Source organism: Pocillopora verrucosa, chromosome 11 (genome assembly GCF_036669915.1).
Source record: "Pocillopora verrucosa isolate sample1 chromosome 11, ASM3666991v2, whole genome shotgun sequence".
In the NCBI taxonomy this organism is placed as follows: Eukaryota; Metazoa; Cnidaria; class Anthozoa; order Scleractinia; family Pocilloporidae; genus Pocillopora; species Pocillopora verrucosa.
This window is the reverse complement of record NC_089322.1, coordinates 16,063,562-16,080,264: the sequence shown is the minus strand read 5'-3', so window position 1 is coordinate 16,080,264 and position 16,703 is coordinate 16,063,562. Positions and strand designations below refer to the sequence as shown.

Below are 16,703 nucleotides of genomic sequence, written 5' to 3'. Positions count from 1 at the left end.
CAGCTTCAGGGGACTTTGGAAAATTGACTGTCCTCTCCCCCCTGCTAAATAATGACTTGCCTCAGGGTAATAACTACTAAAAGGGTACCTGAGGAATTAAAAACATCGCCAGCCCAACTTTCACAACTTCTGGGTGAACTAACAATTAAAGAAATATCAAAAGATTGACAGGTCTATCAGCATTCAGTAAGGAGTTCAGATAAAGTCTTGACACTTGGTCTTTTTTGTCGCAGTCTGGTACTTCATTGTAAGAACAAGTGTTACAAAATGGGTTTGCTTGTCTTATTGACAAGTTTAAGAAGTGTAAGGAGTGGGGGACTTCTTCTCAAATGTCCTGGTAACTTAAGAGACCTGTTAAGCAATTTTGATGGACTTCTCAAAAGTTTGAAAAATCGAAACTAAAACTATCAGCAAAAGATAGAAATGGACTGGTTAGAGTATCTGAACCTGCTTCTCTATTCTTTAAATAATAACTTTAAAATATCGTTTTGGGCCCGCTAAGTTACCGCGGGAGCCATTACTGATGGGCTCCTGGTTACCGGTACTTTCAAGAACAGGTCCCTGAACTTAATCTATGAAGATGGCCCTACCCCTACGGCGAAAGTTTCTTTTTGACCCTTGGTAGCAAGCTAATAGTCTTCATGCAAAATCAGTTATACAAGACTGGGCTTTAATCTTGATCCTGCTTAGGAGTTACAGACAAAATATTAGCTAAGGAGGCGAAAGAGGCATCAGGTGTTGATGTTGTTATTGTTTATTTCTGCATATTTCTATGATCTAAACCCACACCGCCCACTTAAAAAATTTTCCCAGAGTATTTACCTCTCTGTCTAGTACCCTGCACCCCTTTTTCTGGGTCAAGTGGCCTTATCTCCATCTTTACTACCCCTACCTCTCTATCATGTACCCATACCATAGTACTTCACTCGGTGATACAGGCTTCCATCGCTTGTTCCTTCCCCAAGGGAACCCAATTCATTCTGAATCATTCTGCGTTTCGGAAACCAGTCAGTTCGGACAGTGTATGCACCAAACAAGACATTTTGCCCCCTAATGCTGCTGTTGTTCGTCATTTGAAAGTTTGAAAAAGATAATATGTAACATTTCTAGATAAGCCCTTTCTACATAGAAAGCAGGTTTGTTACATTAAGCCGGTAACAGGCATGGAAGCGTGACAATGGTGTAAATAAAACTTTTTTATGCGGCCTTCTTTGTATCACAGTTCAGTTACTCTTAATGTAAATGGTAGGTTCCCTGAGCACTAGGCCCAGTCTCTGCCGAGATTTTGCCATTCGACACTACGTTAAATCTCAGCGCACGTGTGTTTTCATCGTTTGTTATTTTCGCCTTTATTTTTCGGATGAGGATCGTTTAACTAGACTTACATCGAAGAAAAAGAACATTACGGAACCATTACGGATATTGTAGCACTTTTCAAGGTTACGGAAAAGGACAGTTGGTTGTTTGAAAGGATTTCTCATACAGTATTGTATTCGAACAGTGTGCTGAGCATAGTTGATCGGATCGAATAAAACGTGGAGTTGACACTGAATTGACGGCTGCTACACAAAATCTTTTTGACAACCCTGAGGAGGCATTACTTGGCCGTGGGTTTATACAAATTTATTCTCGAGTGTCGACAATACCTCTCTTCTGCGAGAGATAATATAAACTCGTATCCACCAGCGGACAAACAATGTTCTGCTTAGTCCAGATCTATAGTTACTGAATACGTATTTAAACCAAAAACAATTTTAAAACACAAAAGAACATTAAGTAAAGAGAACACCAGCACATAAAATCAGCTAAAAGAAAAGCTACTTTAACCTCCGCCGGACTAAATGTAAAACAAGTTCTCATTCCAGACATACAGCAAAGGTAGGTATAAATAGTGTTTACTTACCTGCTTGTAGTTCTGACATTGACTTAGTAACTTTATATGATATTTACACACGAATTTAAACACTGTATTCTCAAAAAGCGCATTTCAACTGAGTGTCCTACAACCCAATCCAAAGTGATCACAACTGCCAATCAGAAAAAAGGTTGCCATGATTATTAGCCAATGAGAACTCAGATTAGAAACAGCCAACCTCCTTAAAGCGCGGGAAAACGCGAGTGATCAGGTCGTGTTTGGTTTTAGTTTTACATTTGATTGGTTAAGATTGTGACGCGAGTTTTCTGGACCAATCACACAACGAAGTAAAGCAAAACCAAAGCAATACAACATCACTTTCGATACTCAGTTGGAAACTGCTCTAACAAAGGGAATATAACAAAAGGCCAGAGATAACTCAAAAAAAACTAGCAAAGAGCCTGAAGCGCTGGAAATATACAAATGGCCCAACTCCAACACTTGATCTTGTTTAGGCTCGTACCTCTTGATGGTCAAGAGGACGGCATAGGCTCTCTAAACCAATAACAGACTAAAGTCAAGTTAAACCAATGCCCATGACTATATCCATGACTACTTTCGACACTCAATTGAAAATTTCTTTCATAGTTTACAATATTATCATATAAAGACTAGTCTTAAAATAATTCTGAACATGTCTAATGATTAGGTCTCTAGATTCTGTTGCTGTATTGCGCTACTCGTTAGGTCTGATCTGTAAAGTGATTTTCTGTTGGTTATCCAGGCATTCTCGTAGTTTATTCTCAGTCATCGTTAGCCTTTGTTCCAAAATTGAAACCGTCTGCAGGAAAAAGTGGCTCAATGAATATGACAATCTCTACCCTACACTGAAAAATGTTTTTAAAAAATCAAGTATCATTGCGTACAAGCGAAAGCTAATACATCTCCACGTTGCACAAAAGTTTGCCTCGTAACTGTACAAGAAAAAAAATTATACGAGACTACTCATGACCTTTTCCCCGAAGGCGGTTATGGACTTGACAGCCAATCGCTGTTGTAGAAATGAGCTCAATCTTGCAATCAGGTAGTCCTTTTTCGAGGGAAAGGGTAGAGTAGATCTTGCAATCAGGAAGTCCATTTTAAGGGGGAGGATAAAGAGATAGAGAGAGAACGATTGTAGTGCTTTCCCACAAAAAATTCCTGATTCAGAATAAAAGAGACCATGCTTCTGAAAGGCTAGTAGAAGGAAATAGCAAAAATTGACTACAGTATGGAAGCCACGCCCCCCGTTTCAAAGTCTCTTGTCTTGTTTAAGGAAGGATGTTTTAAAATGGACATTGATTCGAAATTGATATGTGTCAGCTTTTCATCAGGCCACACCCTTTTGCTCCTTTCCCCCTGACATGGTCCCCCTTCAACCCTTGGTATACTCCCCAATGCGTGATGGGGTCATTAACAGATGTGCATCCCCACCCCACACCTAAGGCTCTTGGTTTCTACAAATAATTCCCTGTTCAGATATGTTTCCACGACCAACCTGTGTTAGCACATCCAGCTGTCCCACAATGTGCTCCAGTGTCATGCTCAGTTGTGGAGGAATATCTCTTCTTTCTAGGGGTGTGGTGAGGGGAGGCTGTGTAGCTGGAATGCCTCCCAAACCATCAGCCTCCCCAGTCCTCCCTGTTACTTCATCTAATTTGCTCTGTCTCTGAACAATGAAAATTTGCAAGAAAACATCTTGATTAACTTTGCTCTTAAACTGAACCACGGGGGATCTCGTGAACATCACATCTTAGCTTTCAACTAATGCAATCTGGCAAAGTCAAAATAAAATCCTAAATGGCCTACTTCATCCAAAAAGAGATTGCTCACTTTTTCCTTGCAGCTTGCGCCGTTTCCGTGTGACACAAACCACTCATGCGCAATTTCTTCCCCTTATTATATCCTCCTCTCACAAACTTAGGAAGGCTAATTGAAAGGTAGACGCTATATTTTTACCTTCTTAAACGGAAAGTAATGGAAGCAGCGCATTCAGGGAGATTCAGTTTGGGAAAGGGAAAATCATTGAAAAATCTAACTAAGGGAGTGATCGTTATTTATCGATGTTAGCTCCAGAGGAAAAATTGTTAAAAGGGTACCTGAGGAATTGAAAACATGGCGGGACCCACTTCAACCACTTCTGGGTCACCAACAGCGAGATTTCTGGGCTCTGCTCCAGCTCTGACCTGTAAAATGAAACAAATCAATTCAGGTATTTCCCACCTTCGCGGGTGTCTTTCGGGAAAAAAGTCCTACGCGCGCTAGTTTCACGAAAATCTTAGCAAACTATACATCAGAAGAAAGCTTTATAACTGCAGTATACGATAAAAATATAATTTAAGTGACTTTTCTTTTAAAGAAGTGCCAGAAGCCGGCAACACGTGAAACGACCGAAGGTTCTTCTATGGAATTCATCTGGTACTAGATGCCGCAGCACAAGCAAAATAGCTGCACAGTCTCATTTACAAGGCATTAATCAACATAAGGGTGTCAGACTTTTTCGATATTCTGATTGGTTGTCTAGATATCGGTATCTAAAGTTGAAGTAGCTAAAACTATGCCAGGCGTGTTGCGTAAATGGACGCCATGGAACAAATATTTCAAATACTAAAATTTCCCGTCACATTTTCGTTTGTCATTATTCCTAGAATGGTTTGGCGAAATTTGACGAAAATCGGTCAAATCTATAGACCCTATAAATTCGCTCTAAGTGGTTACATTCCTACCAAATTCAAATGCGAGATTTTAGCTCATAAAGGTTTGCAAACAACTCGCGTCACGCTAGATTACCTCGCCTCCAAAAACCGATGTAAACAAAATATGGAAATATCATCGAGCCTCAACATGAGCGGTTGCCGCGAAAATTTCCCCTAAGAGATTCGCCCAGGTTCGAGATTATGACACCTTCCTGATTTATTAACTTTTATTTGAAAATACGTTTTTCTAAATAACTCGGTTGCTTTTAAGGATTTCAGAAAATTTTTGAATGGAAACGTTAGTTTGAATGTTTGAATTCAGTTTAGTCAAATAAAACAAAAATCAATTTTTTCGGCCTCTGAGGTTGGGAAGTAACCTTTTTTAACATAATCAACATTTTCAAACAATTATCAATTAAGTGTCGAAGGTAATCCAAGATTGCTTTGGTTTAATTCACTGTGCTCTGTGATCGGTCAAGAAAACTCGTGTCACTTACTGAACCAATCAGACTCAAAACTCCAACCACCTTGTTTGTTTTCACTGTCAGTTCTCATTAGCTACACGTGTCATTTTCTTTTCATCTGGTTGGTCTTTGAGATTTCTTGGGTTTTGGTTTTACACCCTTCCCCCCCTCCCTAGATGGGATTCAGTCTGTCACAGGTTACCCCCCCCCCCCTCCTCAGCATTTCGTCAGGTTTCCTTGACAGCAGCGCCCATTTATAATCCTGGGTGGAGAGGGGTGCTGTGAAAGTATAGTGTCTCACCCAAGAACACAACACAGTGTCTTGTCTGGGTCTTGAACCCAGGGCTCTTAGGACTTTTACCCCTCACTCCCTAACATTAGTATACATATTCTCCCTACTGTTCTCTAAACATTTCCTTAGGTGCTGACAAGGAGAATTTGACTAAAAATCAAGAAGGTTTTTTTAGTTTGTGATCATTTCCTATTTCTCATGACCTTAATGTTTGATTCAGAGGTGATATTGAAAGGAGAATTTAGATGCTAGTCACTCTTAAGAGAACAACAGGTCAAGCCACCATCTCATGCTTAACCTTCTTATTTGTTCTTAAAATTTCTTATCTGATGAACTCAAAGCTTGTCCAGACTTACCTCCGGTGCAGCTTCCTTGGACGGAATCCTTGGAGGGGGATCATGAGTATGTGGTGTGGGTACAGATGGAGATGCTGCTCTTTTTCTGTGGGAACGTAGCACTGAAAGCAACAGAAAAAGGTATTGAACACCCTACCAGTCACATGTAGGAGGCTAAAGCAGCTAAAAAATTAAAAAAAAAACAAACAAAAACAAACTTAAGACAAAAACATCTGATTAGTTCCAGAGAATTGACATGAAATGTTAACCCTTTAACTCCCAGAAGTGATCAACATGAAACTTCTCCCTTAAAATATCCTCATATAATCCAGCAAACATGTAATGAGAATAATCAAAGTTATCAGGTGTTGCTATCTTGATCTAACACAGAATTCTCATCACTAATATACAGGAAAATGTGTAGAAGTTAAAGGGGAGAATTAACTATCAGATCTTGGGAGTGAAAGGGTTAAATGCCATTGTCAGAAAACTTCCTCGGAATCCCAATCACTTGTCTGGGGACCCTTGTTAGTTGCCATGGAAACTTCATCTCAAAACCTCTTCAGGACGCTTCTGATTTCATCCTGGTGGAGCACTTGTACACTGCAGTTTTAGAAGAGCCATCTCATACATGTAGCTCCTATCAAAACATCCTTCATAATTATAAACTGAAACAAGTTACCTTCATCATAATCAACTTTATCAAAGTTTGTCTTCCACACCATTACCTGAAAAACATGAACACTAACCTAAGAACTCAGTTTTTATTATAAGATCAGCTGTTAAAATGAGAAAAAGTACACTTTCTTTCAGCTAAGAAAATTTACAATAATTTGCATTTTACCTGCTCATCTGAACTTCCTGATGCAAAATATTCACCATTTTGTGAGAAAATTACACATGTTGCTGGTCCCTTCAATATGGAAAAAAAAAGCAAGATACTTGTATGTTAAAACATTTCTAAATCCTTTTTATATAAACTTAAATTTATTTAAACCTAAATAAACTTAACTTGATTTATGATATTCATTTATAAAGCAACTGCAACACAAGACATGCTCTAATTGTTCCATTGGTAATTAGATGAGAATAATGTTTTAGATTTGTGCACCGGCTGTAAGAGATTGTTTTCCTGTGTTTACATAATCTCATATGAAGATGGCAGAATTCTCAAAAGTTTTGCAAACTCTCTAAATAACTGTCTTCCATTCATTCAACCTCCCTCATGATTAGATGAGGCTGTATAAACACTGAAAAAATCATTTACTGTGTAAGTATGGGATGTATAGAAGAAATCCTATTTGAGAAGAATTCACTTTATCCCATTTAAGACTACAATTTTAATATATTAAGCCATGATGATAATGCATTGAAAATGTGATATAAATATTGTAACTTGATATCATTTTTTTAAAATAAAATTGAAATGAAAAATAATAACAAACTAACTTCTGCTACACCTTGTACAAACCTGATGTCCATGGAGTGTGTAAAACAGTCTTCCTTCCATCAAATCTAATATCTGGAGAAAATATAGTATTTTTGGTTACACACTTTTTCAAATTTCAAAGTGCACTTTTAATGCACAAGTCAAAGGGAAAGGGGAGAGGGATCAGTAAAATGGGTGTGCTGTAGCCCAAAAGTAATGGATGCAGGCTCAGCCTCATAATTTCAAACTGTATCAAACATAAAATTTACATCACAAACTGTGATTATAGAGCAAATAAGCAGGTGAAAGGAAGATGAGATGGTGCTTTCTACTGGATACAAAAGTGTAAACAAAGGACAAGGAAGTTCTTTCATGTACCCAAGTTAACTTTCACATCACAGCTGAAACCACCATCCCACATTCCTTTTCTTGTTTATTAGTAGGGTAGCAGGGTTAGCCCAGTGGTAAGAGTGCTCACCTCCCTCCACCCTAGCCCCAGGTTTAATTCCTAGACTGGGTGTCACATGTGGGTTGAGTTTGTTATTGGTTCTTGCCCTTGATCAGAGGGTTCTTCTCCCTGTACTAAATCCAACATTCCACATTCCAATTTAATCTGGAAACAGTGGACAAGAAGAGCCACTGCATGGAATGTCTGTTGCAAAATTCCCATTATTTCTCATGATTGTTATGTAGTATTATTATTTGCTCCCGAGTCTCCAAAGATGACACTGACCTTAAGTGTTGTATCACTTGAAGCTGATACAAGATAATTTCCAGATGGATGAAATGAAACAGCATTCACAGCATTTGTATGTGCTACAAATTGAAAACAATAGTTCAATTAAAGAACATTGAAGATGATTGTAAAACTCTAACCATAACAGCTGGTTCAAACAATCTTTGCACCGGCAAATTAATTTGTATACCTTGATAATGCTGAAGTAACTTGTTCATCCTTATGTCCCACACCTTAACAGTACTGTCCGTTCCACCTGCTGCTATGCATGTGCCATTTGGGTGAAATTCTACTGAGTTTACATATCTAAAAGAAAAGATAGGTTAGGTAAGAAAGAGGAAATAACTTGTGAAAGCTAACTTATTAAAAAACTAATTATAACTCCTAAATTCTTTGACTTAATGCTGTAGCACAATTTCCAATTGTACAAACTTGTGCAATTTTTTTGTCTTTAAATTATTTACCTGTGCTTTCTAACACCAAATTGCACTCAAAATCATGCTATTACCAATACAAATTGAATTTATCTGGGAGAAGTTACGCACCCTCCTGGATCATAAAATGTATGAACACATTCTTTGCTTGTTCTGTCCCATATCTTAATCGTCTTGTCATCACTTGCTGATACAATCATTCGCCCATCAGGAGAAAACCTACAAAAATACTGAACTGTAAACATTCACAGTCAAGAGGAACAACTATGAAAAAAATTTGGGTATCTAAATTGCCCACTAAACATACTTTTATTCTACACTAAAGTAGACATCCCCAAAATTCCTTCAGTTGTTTTGTTCTACTCTTCAGTTGAGCAGAGGTGCTTTAATTATAGATTACAGATCCTTCTGCAGCAGTTTATACTGACTCATAATCATTAATTTCGTAATCCTTGCCAAAGCATCTAGTTAATGCACTGGGACTTTAAAAATGCATTATTTGTCACAAACAAGCAGCTGACAGTATGTAAGCAAGACCTTTCAAATCAGACACTGAACATATATATTAAGGTACAAAATATTCCCTTATCTGATGATCATTCATACTAATAATCATGTATTATTTATGACTTATTTCAACTGTGAATGATGTATACCTTGCACATCTAACCCAGTTCATGTGAGCATTGAGAGAAAATTGAAACTTTTGACGATGAACAGTCCACACCTAAAGCAGTAATCATGGTAAAATAATTATCCTCAATAGTATAATAATCATGTCAATAACAAATATCAGCATGATAACTTGAAATGTGAAAAGGCGATGCAAGATATCAAATAAAACTTAATAAGTGATCATGAATATATATTTTAAGAGGTGACGCCTAAAGAGCAGAATGGAAGGCTTTTGGCAAAAACTAAAATAATACAGATTAGTGCACTTTGGCATGCCAGGCTCTTATTTGACCCCTTTGATGCCCAAGAGAAATTAGTATCTAATTTCTCCTTACAATATCACCCCTGAATCACACATTATGGTCATGAGAATAAAGGAAATGATCCCCAACCATAGAAGCTCTTGATTGTTAAAAAATTCTCCTTGTCAACATTGTAGGAAATGTATAGAGAACAGTATGGAGAATGTGAACACTGATCTTAGGGTGTAGACTGGGTTCATGGACAGCTGATTCCCAGGATTTACCAGTAGAAAACTTTTTAGTTGCCATGGTTTAGTGACAAGTGTTTATTTCTTTTACAAAAATTATTTTTATCATATTCCTAGTAAGTTACACAAGTTTTTATTTGCTTCTTTTTTCATTTAAAAGAGGTTGAAACCAATTTGTAGTACATAATTAATTGTGTTATAGTACCTTGACTGTTTTATCATCTGACGCCGTGAGAAGAGATTGTCCATCACCAGAAAAATCCACACTCCTTACCGTTGCTGTATGAGCTTTAAACACTGTGCTTTCTCCTTTTCTTAAAAAGACAGAACAGAAAAATATAAGAAACATTATCCAACTCTTGGGTTCCAATATTCACAGATCAGTAGATTTTAGTGTGAAGTTAAACATGTTCCTGATTTCACTGGCTCCAATTCCAAGCCATAAATAACTCATCCACACTATACACTTATAGGTTCCCTCAAAGAGGAATATTAACTTAAAATGGTTCTGAATTACAAGATATAAATAATAAAACAATTGACGCATAGCAAATACAACAACACTTACACACTAGGAACCCAAAGTCTAACAGTTTTGTCCCTGGATGCTGATGCAATCAGATGCCCTGATGGAGAAAACTTTACCGAAAGTACTGCATCCTGAGAGAGAGTCAACAGGAAACATTTTAAGCCAAAGCCTCTTGCAATATCAGAATAACAGAGCCATGTAGAATCAACAAATTCTTGAAACCTCTTCTGCATGATTTTCTGTCATTTCAAGGTGCTGATTTTCTAGAAAAGCAGGTTATCTTCTGACTTTTCTTAATTACCACAAAAATGTTCTAATGTAGTTCATCTACATTTCATATCGACCATTGGAAATGACAGTACCACTATCAGATTGAAGGCTACCCAAATTTGTTTCAGCCCGAAAAAATATCAAAATATGCCAAATAAAACTTTGTGGGTGATCATACATATATCAAAATATGACAAACTGTTTTAACTTGTGACCAGGGGTTTGCAGTTTTAGTAGCCAAAAGGAAAGTGTCTCTTGATATGATAGCACACAACCCCCTCCTACCTATATATATGAGGTAGATTTTGCTTGAAATACAGCATAGCGATTATGGTAAATATATTGTGGTATGCAACTGTGCATGGCAGACAATAAAGAGAATTACTAATGAGTTCCTAGGAGTGAGAGGGTTAAAATAGGGGAAGAGACAAAGAAATGATGAAAAAATAAATAATCAAACCTTATGTCCGACAAATCTGTATGCTCGCATATGAGGTTTGAAATGCCAGATCATTAGACTTGAATCCATAGAACCAGTAACTGCCCGTGATAATAAAGTACTTATGTGAAAAATCATAGAATAAATTATAATTATCTTAATCAACTCTTGATTCATGTCAAAAGAATCATGTCTGAACAGACATTGGGGGAAAAATTTGACTTTTTTATCTGCTCCTCAGGAGACTATCAAAACTCAGAGCAACTCAACAATAATCGGGTATTTCTGAGCACCGTCAAGTGACTATTTTCATGCCCCTGTTGTGAATAACAAACTCACAAGCCATGTTGCCATGTTCCTGTGTTCCTGTAGTGAACAAGTAACATGGAGCCATATTTTTATGATCATTAAATTCCGAGATCTTGCACCTGATCTAAGAGAGTAGTACAAGATTGACAAGCACCTGAAGTAATCATCGACTGCTTTTACGATCTTAATGAAGATTCCATGATCTTGCCTTATATCAACATGTAACAACCCTTAGCTAGCTTACCCAGCTGTTTCATGTTCGGATTAAAATCCACGCTTGTCACCGTGTCTCTGTGGCCTTTAAAGTGCCTTTCGAGCGTTGGATCTTCCTGCGAAGTAATCGTTAGACAAGTTAGGAAAATCGGATGATCTTAATCTTGCAACCTGGCGAAAGTCTCGAAAATGTGGCAACAACTACCACTTTTGCATCTTTCCAAACCCTCAATTATTTCTCACCCTAGTCCTGCATGCAACTTACCAAACTTGATGCCATCACTACTGCATCAATTTCTAAAACACCTATCTAGTGCTATTTGATAAAAAATGCTCCAAACTTCAAATTAATGCAGTTATCTTCTTTTACTAAATTCAAATATGGCGGCCGTTGTTATTATCCTTATAAGATAAACCGCAGTTAAGAGCGGGAGAAATGCGGGCTCATAAACTCCATCATGGCGGCCAAGTTTGAATAATCTTGGACAATTTAAATACCAAGATCAAGCCAACGAAAGCCTTTGAAAATGGATCGAAGAGACCAGTACAAAACTTTAGGTGTTAGCGTGGAGTCTCAGAGAAGTAAACGACGTGACCAGGAGGCAGAAATTCGGAAAGAGAAACGCGAGAAGTTGTTGAGTGCAAAACGAGTTCGTTTCTCTGAAGTTGAAAGTGATTGCGAAGTTGAAGACTTTACGACAGAACAAGTTCAAGAATTAGCCAGGGTGATACAAAAATCAAACGAAAGCAATCTGAAAAACCTAAAAAGTCTAAGGAAAGCGTTTGCACAAGGAAGTGAATTAATAAGCGTTTTTCTTGGAGTCGAAAACAGTGTGAGGGCTTTAGTCGGACACTTGACCGGGAACAACTCACAGTTACAGCATGAAGCTGCTTGGTGCATCACGAACTTGGCAACAGGCGCTCATGAAGATACTATGAAAGTACTAAAAGCATCCGCTGCTTATCTTATCACATATCTTAGCGGACAAAATGTTCAACTGCAAGATCAGTGTGCCTGGGCTTTGGGAAATTTTTCTGGCGATTCTCAGGAATGTAGGGACATTCTGCGAGCGCAGGGGATCATTGTACCAATGGTTAATCTCTTAAAGGTATTGAAGCTGCATTTATTCTATTAATCAGTCTAAGCAAAAGATTCCAGACCCAGAATGCAGGGATTCCTGATATGGGAGCTAAAGAATGGAGGGTGACAGTCAGTGACAGCTGTCAGGAATAAGAATGAATGTATCCAGTTAGTATTGAACAGAAAGGGCTAGATAGAACTCCACTTTGCTCCAGGCAGGGGCTAGACAAGGTTAGATGTAAAAAAATGCCCTATACTTTTATTTATAACAGCTTTCTCTTCCCCTTTCCTGTCCCAACTTACCTTGGTGCACAAATGATGTCTTGTGCTTAAGAGGCAAGGTTGAAGAGAAATGCTATCTAGCTATTTTTAGCAAATAAATTTTACACTCAGACAGGAAAGAGGTACCAGTATTTCAGCATTATTGATGTAGGAAAACCGTAAGTGTCCAAAGTTTATATGATTTTCTGTACTTTGTGAATGACTTTTTTCTCTTTTGCTGCAGTCACCAATATCCACTGTAGTGCAGTCAGCAGCATTTGCTCTATCCAACCTAGCCAGGGGAGACCAGGGTGTCGCTGAAGAACTGTTACAAGCAGGGATAGCACCTCTGATCATTAGCCTCCTTACTCCTGGAAACAGCTCCACTGATGTTGCTTCAGAAGTAGCTTGGGTATTGTCATACTTGACATCCAAACCTATCTGTGTGCCTCTATTAGTATCAGGAGGAGTTACCAATATTCTTGTTGAATCCTTGAGTTTGCTGACACAGCAAACTGAACTTGATAGCCAAGCTGTGACACCAATGTTACGAAGCTTAGGTTAGCTTCTTGTTTTATAAATTGTTGACAACTAAGGGATTATACAGTGTCGGGTCAAAGATGATGTATGGGAGATGAAACGTTAAGGGTGAAGGTCATTTCGTGTTAGGAACTTGTTGCTAAGGTCCAGTTGGTGAAGATTATATTTAGCCCTTTACACCCTGAAGTCTTTGTCAGGCGACGTAGTCGAAGATTTACATTTCACTATTTATAGTACCTTGGTTTGTTGTTGTTGGTGTGTTTTGCCTTACTGTCATTGGTGCATTTCAATCCTTAGAAACAAACTTGTAATAACAGGAAAAGCCAGCTTGCTGTAATTAGGGCCAACTTTTTCGGAAAAAAAAAACTTGGAAACTGACATAACTTCCATAAACTTGAGTTTACATCAAACCAGATTTTGATTGGAGATTTTTGGCATGCAGGTTTTGTCTTAAGTAATGAATACAGCTTATTGATTTTCTAATTTTCTGTGGATTTGCATTATGTCTAGGTAACATTGTTAGTGGACCTGATGAGTATGGAATCCAAGCAATGCAGAGTGGAAAACTGGTTGGTGCAATGAAATTGTTTCTCCAATCAGTTCACAGGCATATAAAGAAGGAGAGTCTGTGGGTACTGTCCAATTTGACCGTGGGACCAACAGAACACATTGATGCGTTAGTTCAAGCTGGAATATTACCACTTGTTATGGATCTGATGTCATCAACTTACGATATTAAGAAGGAGGTTTGTCAAAAAGTCTCCTTATGTAAGAGCTCTGAGCTCACCTTTTGTCAAAGTGATCATGAAGCAATCTAAATTTGTGAAATGGTTCCTAGAGATTGAAACTATTAAGAAGGAGGACATTTTTGTTACATCTCTCAGTTTGCATGTGCACAAAGATTGGTCAATTTAGCAGGCCATATTTCACTGTGTGGCCTGCCAAAGTCAAAGGTTTCTTTGAGTGAAATCTTTTCCCTCAATCTAAACCAAGAAATAGAATAACTATCTTACTTACCTCATTTTCTCAGTCTGTGCTGTAAGTTTACGAACCTTGTTTTTTCTGCTCAGATCTTTGGCTTTCATTTTGTGCTTAACCATAAATCTGAGCAGAAAAAATTTAGTCCATAACTTTAGTACAGACCTCAAACCTTGTTAGTAAAAGGCACATCTTTTGCAGCAAATGTTTATCTCACTTTGTTTATAGGCCCCTAGACCTAAGTAACAAAAGTTAAATTTGTTACATGACTGCTTAAAAACAGGTCTACAAATAAGCATTTTTTTTGTCTCCAATTTTAAGAGCCAAATTCTTTTTACTTGCCATAACTAAAATGGTCATAGCTTTGAAGGTTGCCTACCTTGAACTTTGGCCGTGTCCTCAAGTATAGAAATGGTTTGATGCATCACTGTATCCTTATGCATGTTTGCTGTTCAGTAGAGAAGAGTGTAGGATGGTCAGCTGTTAAACAGTGTAGAAATACAGCTAGAATTGTGTTGCTCATGAAGAAAACAGCAATTATTTGTGGTACTTTAGGTTGCTAGAACTCCGAAAGATCTCTTAATTCAGTATACAACATGCAAAGTAAAGTGTTATTTTTCTAACTTACAGTGTATTGGCATAGTGACTACTTGGTCTCTAAAATGTTTGAAAAACCAGTTTGTCTTTTAATTTTTTTTTTTTCAGGCTGCTATTTGCTTGTGCAACATTGCACATCATGGTCCTGAATACTTGAAGAGTGTTTTAGATGTTGGAGCCATGGAATCATTCATCAACATTATGAAATCTCTAGACCAAGACACTGTTATCACTGGTCTTCAGTTTGTTGAGATGTCTCTGAGAAATTTTCCTGCATCTAAAGACTTGTTTGAAGCTGGCGAGGGCGTTGCTTGTTTAGAAGCTTTGGAATACAACTGTAATGAAACAATTTGTCAGTATGCAAATGAGCTTCTTGATACTTATTTCATGGAGGAAGGGCCTGAGGAGGGGGACTTTGGTGGGGAAGCAGAGAATAGCGAAAATGATGTGTTGTCATGGAGATGCCAAGACAGTGAGATGACATCATAGTGTGATCTACACTTTTCGGATTAGTTTTTAATGCACATTTCTTGGAGAAGGTTACTTTTCACCGAAGAGATATTCAGACATGAAGCCCAAAAAGAAAAATTGGGCTCTCTTATTATCAAAGGTAGCAGAGGTTGAATACAATTGCAGTTCAATTTTTGTTAACTCTTTCACAAATTACCAAGACTAAATTTCTTCTAACAATATAAAAACAAAATCAAGCGGGCAAGTGATGAGAATGAAGAATACTACAATCAAAGAGGATTCTTAGCTGATCCAATATCAATTTATCCAAACTAATTCCACAAGAATTGCATGACAGTAAACAAAAATGCCATCAGTTTAGCCTGTAAACAGGCTTTAGCATTTGCGTTTTGCTCACAGCTCCTATTCTGAACACAGCCACCAATTACATCATCAGCAGCCACTTATGGCAAACATTATGGAAACCCCTTTTTTGTTTAACATATATATATTTATAATGGAGATACTGTTTCATCTTGAGAGAAATTACACCACTGTTTTCCTTTTCACATTGAAGAATATACAGTGTTAGTATATACCACACAGGTGAATAGAATTTTTTTTGGCACACATGATTGGCTACTTTGGAAGTAAATAGCAGGTACTTTTCACCTCCAAGCAGTGGATGAGATGAAATCGTGCATCAGGAGTTTACTTTCTGACCATTTTGCAGTATATTGAAAGCAAGATAAATTTTGGTATTTGCATGGTATATACTAAAACAGTTTTTTACCTTGCTGTCAGTGAAAGTGGTTGTTATTTAATAACCTCACCACTTCATGGCTTGATAAATATCCAACATGATATGTTGGATATTTGCCCTTTTGACTTTTTTCTTGACAACTGCCCACATTCAAAATGTTGGATGATATGTTGGATGATATCCATGATAGTAAAGATTAATAGATCAAAGAGGTGGAAATGAAGTGTGTTCTTAAGTTAGTACTTCTTTTCTCATCTTTTCTAATTTTAATATTGGCATAATTTACCTTTTTTCAACAACTAAGAAAAACTGTGCTCAATTTTTTAACATAGAATGTTGCTAACAAAATATTCTGGCTATGGTTACTCCTTTTAGAACCTAGTGAATTATTAATTAAATTTCGAAAGCTATTTTGAATTAATTAACAATCTTTGTTTAGCTCACTCTTTGTAAGTGTCTTTTGTTGTTCTTTCCTCATTCTGGATCCATCTTGTGTATTTTGATAGTCATCATTCTCAAGCTTTTATTTTCATTGGCAGATGTGTATGGGTAAAGCCAAATCAATTTTCAGCAACAGATGTTCCCTGACAACTTTACGTTAAGTGTGCAGACGGAACAATAAAATATTTAATCAGTTGTTCGCTGACAAGACCTTTTGTTCAAAATTTGAAATGCCAGTTTTTGAACGTGGGCAGTTGTCAAGAAAAAAGTCAAAAGGGCAAAATTTGCTAAGCGTGGACGACTCCACGAGAAGAATTGATAGAGAAATTATTAAGGGTTTGGATTTAGGAAAATAAATTTTCACCATCTTTTTCTTGGGAGATATCG

General features: G+C 37.4%; 2 protein-coding genes across 3 annotated transcripts; one reads left to right on the top strand and one right to left on the bottom strand.

The window, feature by feature from the left end:
- Positions 1-797: 797 nt before the first annotated feature.
- LOC131771100 (POC1 centriolar protein homolog A) lies at positions 798-11,613 on the bottom strand. Of its 2 annotated transcripts, XM_059086854.2 has the most exons (16): positions 11,471-11,613; positions 11,237-11,321; positions 10,705-10,784; positions 10,014-10,105; positions 9,651-9,759; positions 8,937-9,007; positions 8,392-8,499; positions 8,037-8,152; positions 7,844-7,926; positions 7,153-7,203; positions 6,526-6,594; positions 6,364-6,409; positions 5,703-5,803; positions 3,994-4,080; positions 3,393-3,563; positions 798-2,696 (listed from the first exon to the last, which is right to left on the bottom strand). In XM_059086854.2, exons 1-16 carry the CDS (start codon positions 11,483-11,485, stop codon positions 2,592-2,594), a joined length of 1,389 nt encoding a protein of 462 aa, XP_058942837.1. In that variant the 5' UTR covers positions 11,486-11,613; the 3' UTR covers positions 798-2,591. The 2 variants fall into 2 exon arrangements, with proteins under 2 accessions (XP_058942837.1, XP_058942838.1); XM_059086855.2 differs by lacking the exon at positions 3,393-3,563.
- On the top strand, positions 11,600-16,696 carry LOC131771102 (uncharacterized). Its single transcript, XM_059086856.2, has 4 exons — positions 11,600-12,314; positions 12,792-13,107; positions 13,598-13,833; positions 14,771-16,696. The coding sequence occupies exons 1-4, from the start codon at positions 11,733-11,735 to the stop codon at positions 15,149-15,151; spliced, it is 1,515 nt and encodes a 504-aa protein (XP_058942839.2). The 5' UTR covers positions 11,600-11,732; the 3' UTR covers positions 15,152-16,696.
- The last annotated feature ends 7 nt before the right edge of the window (positions 16,697-16,703 follow it).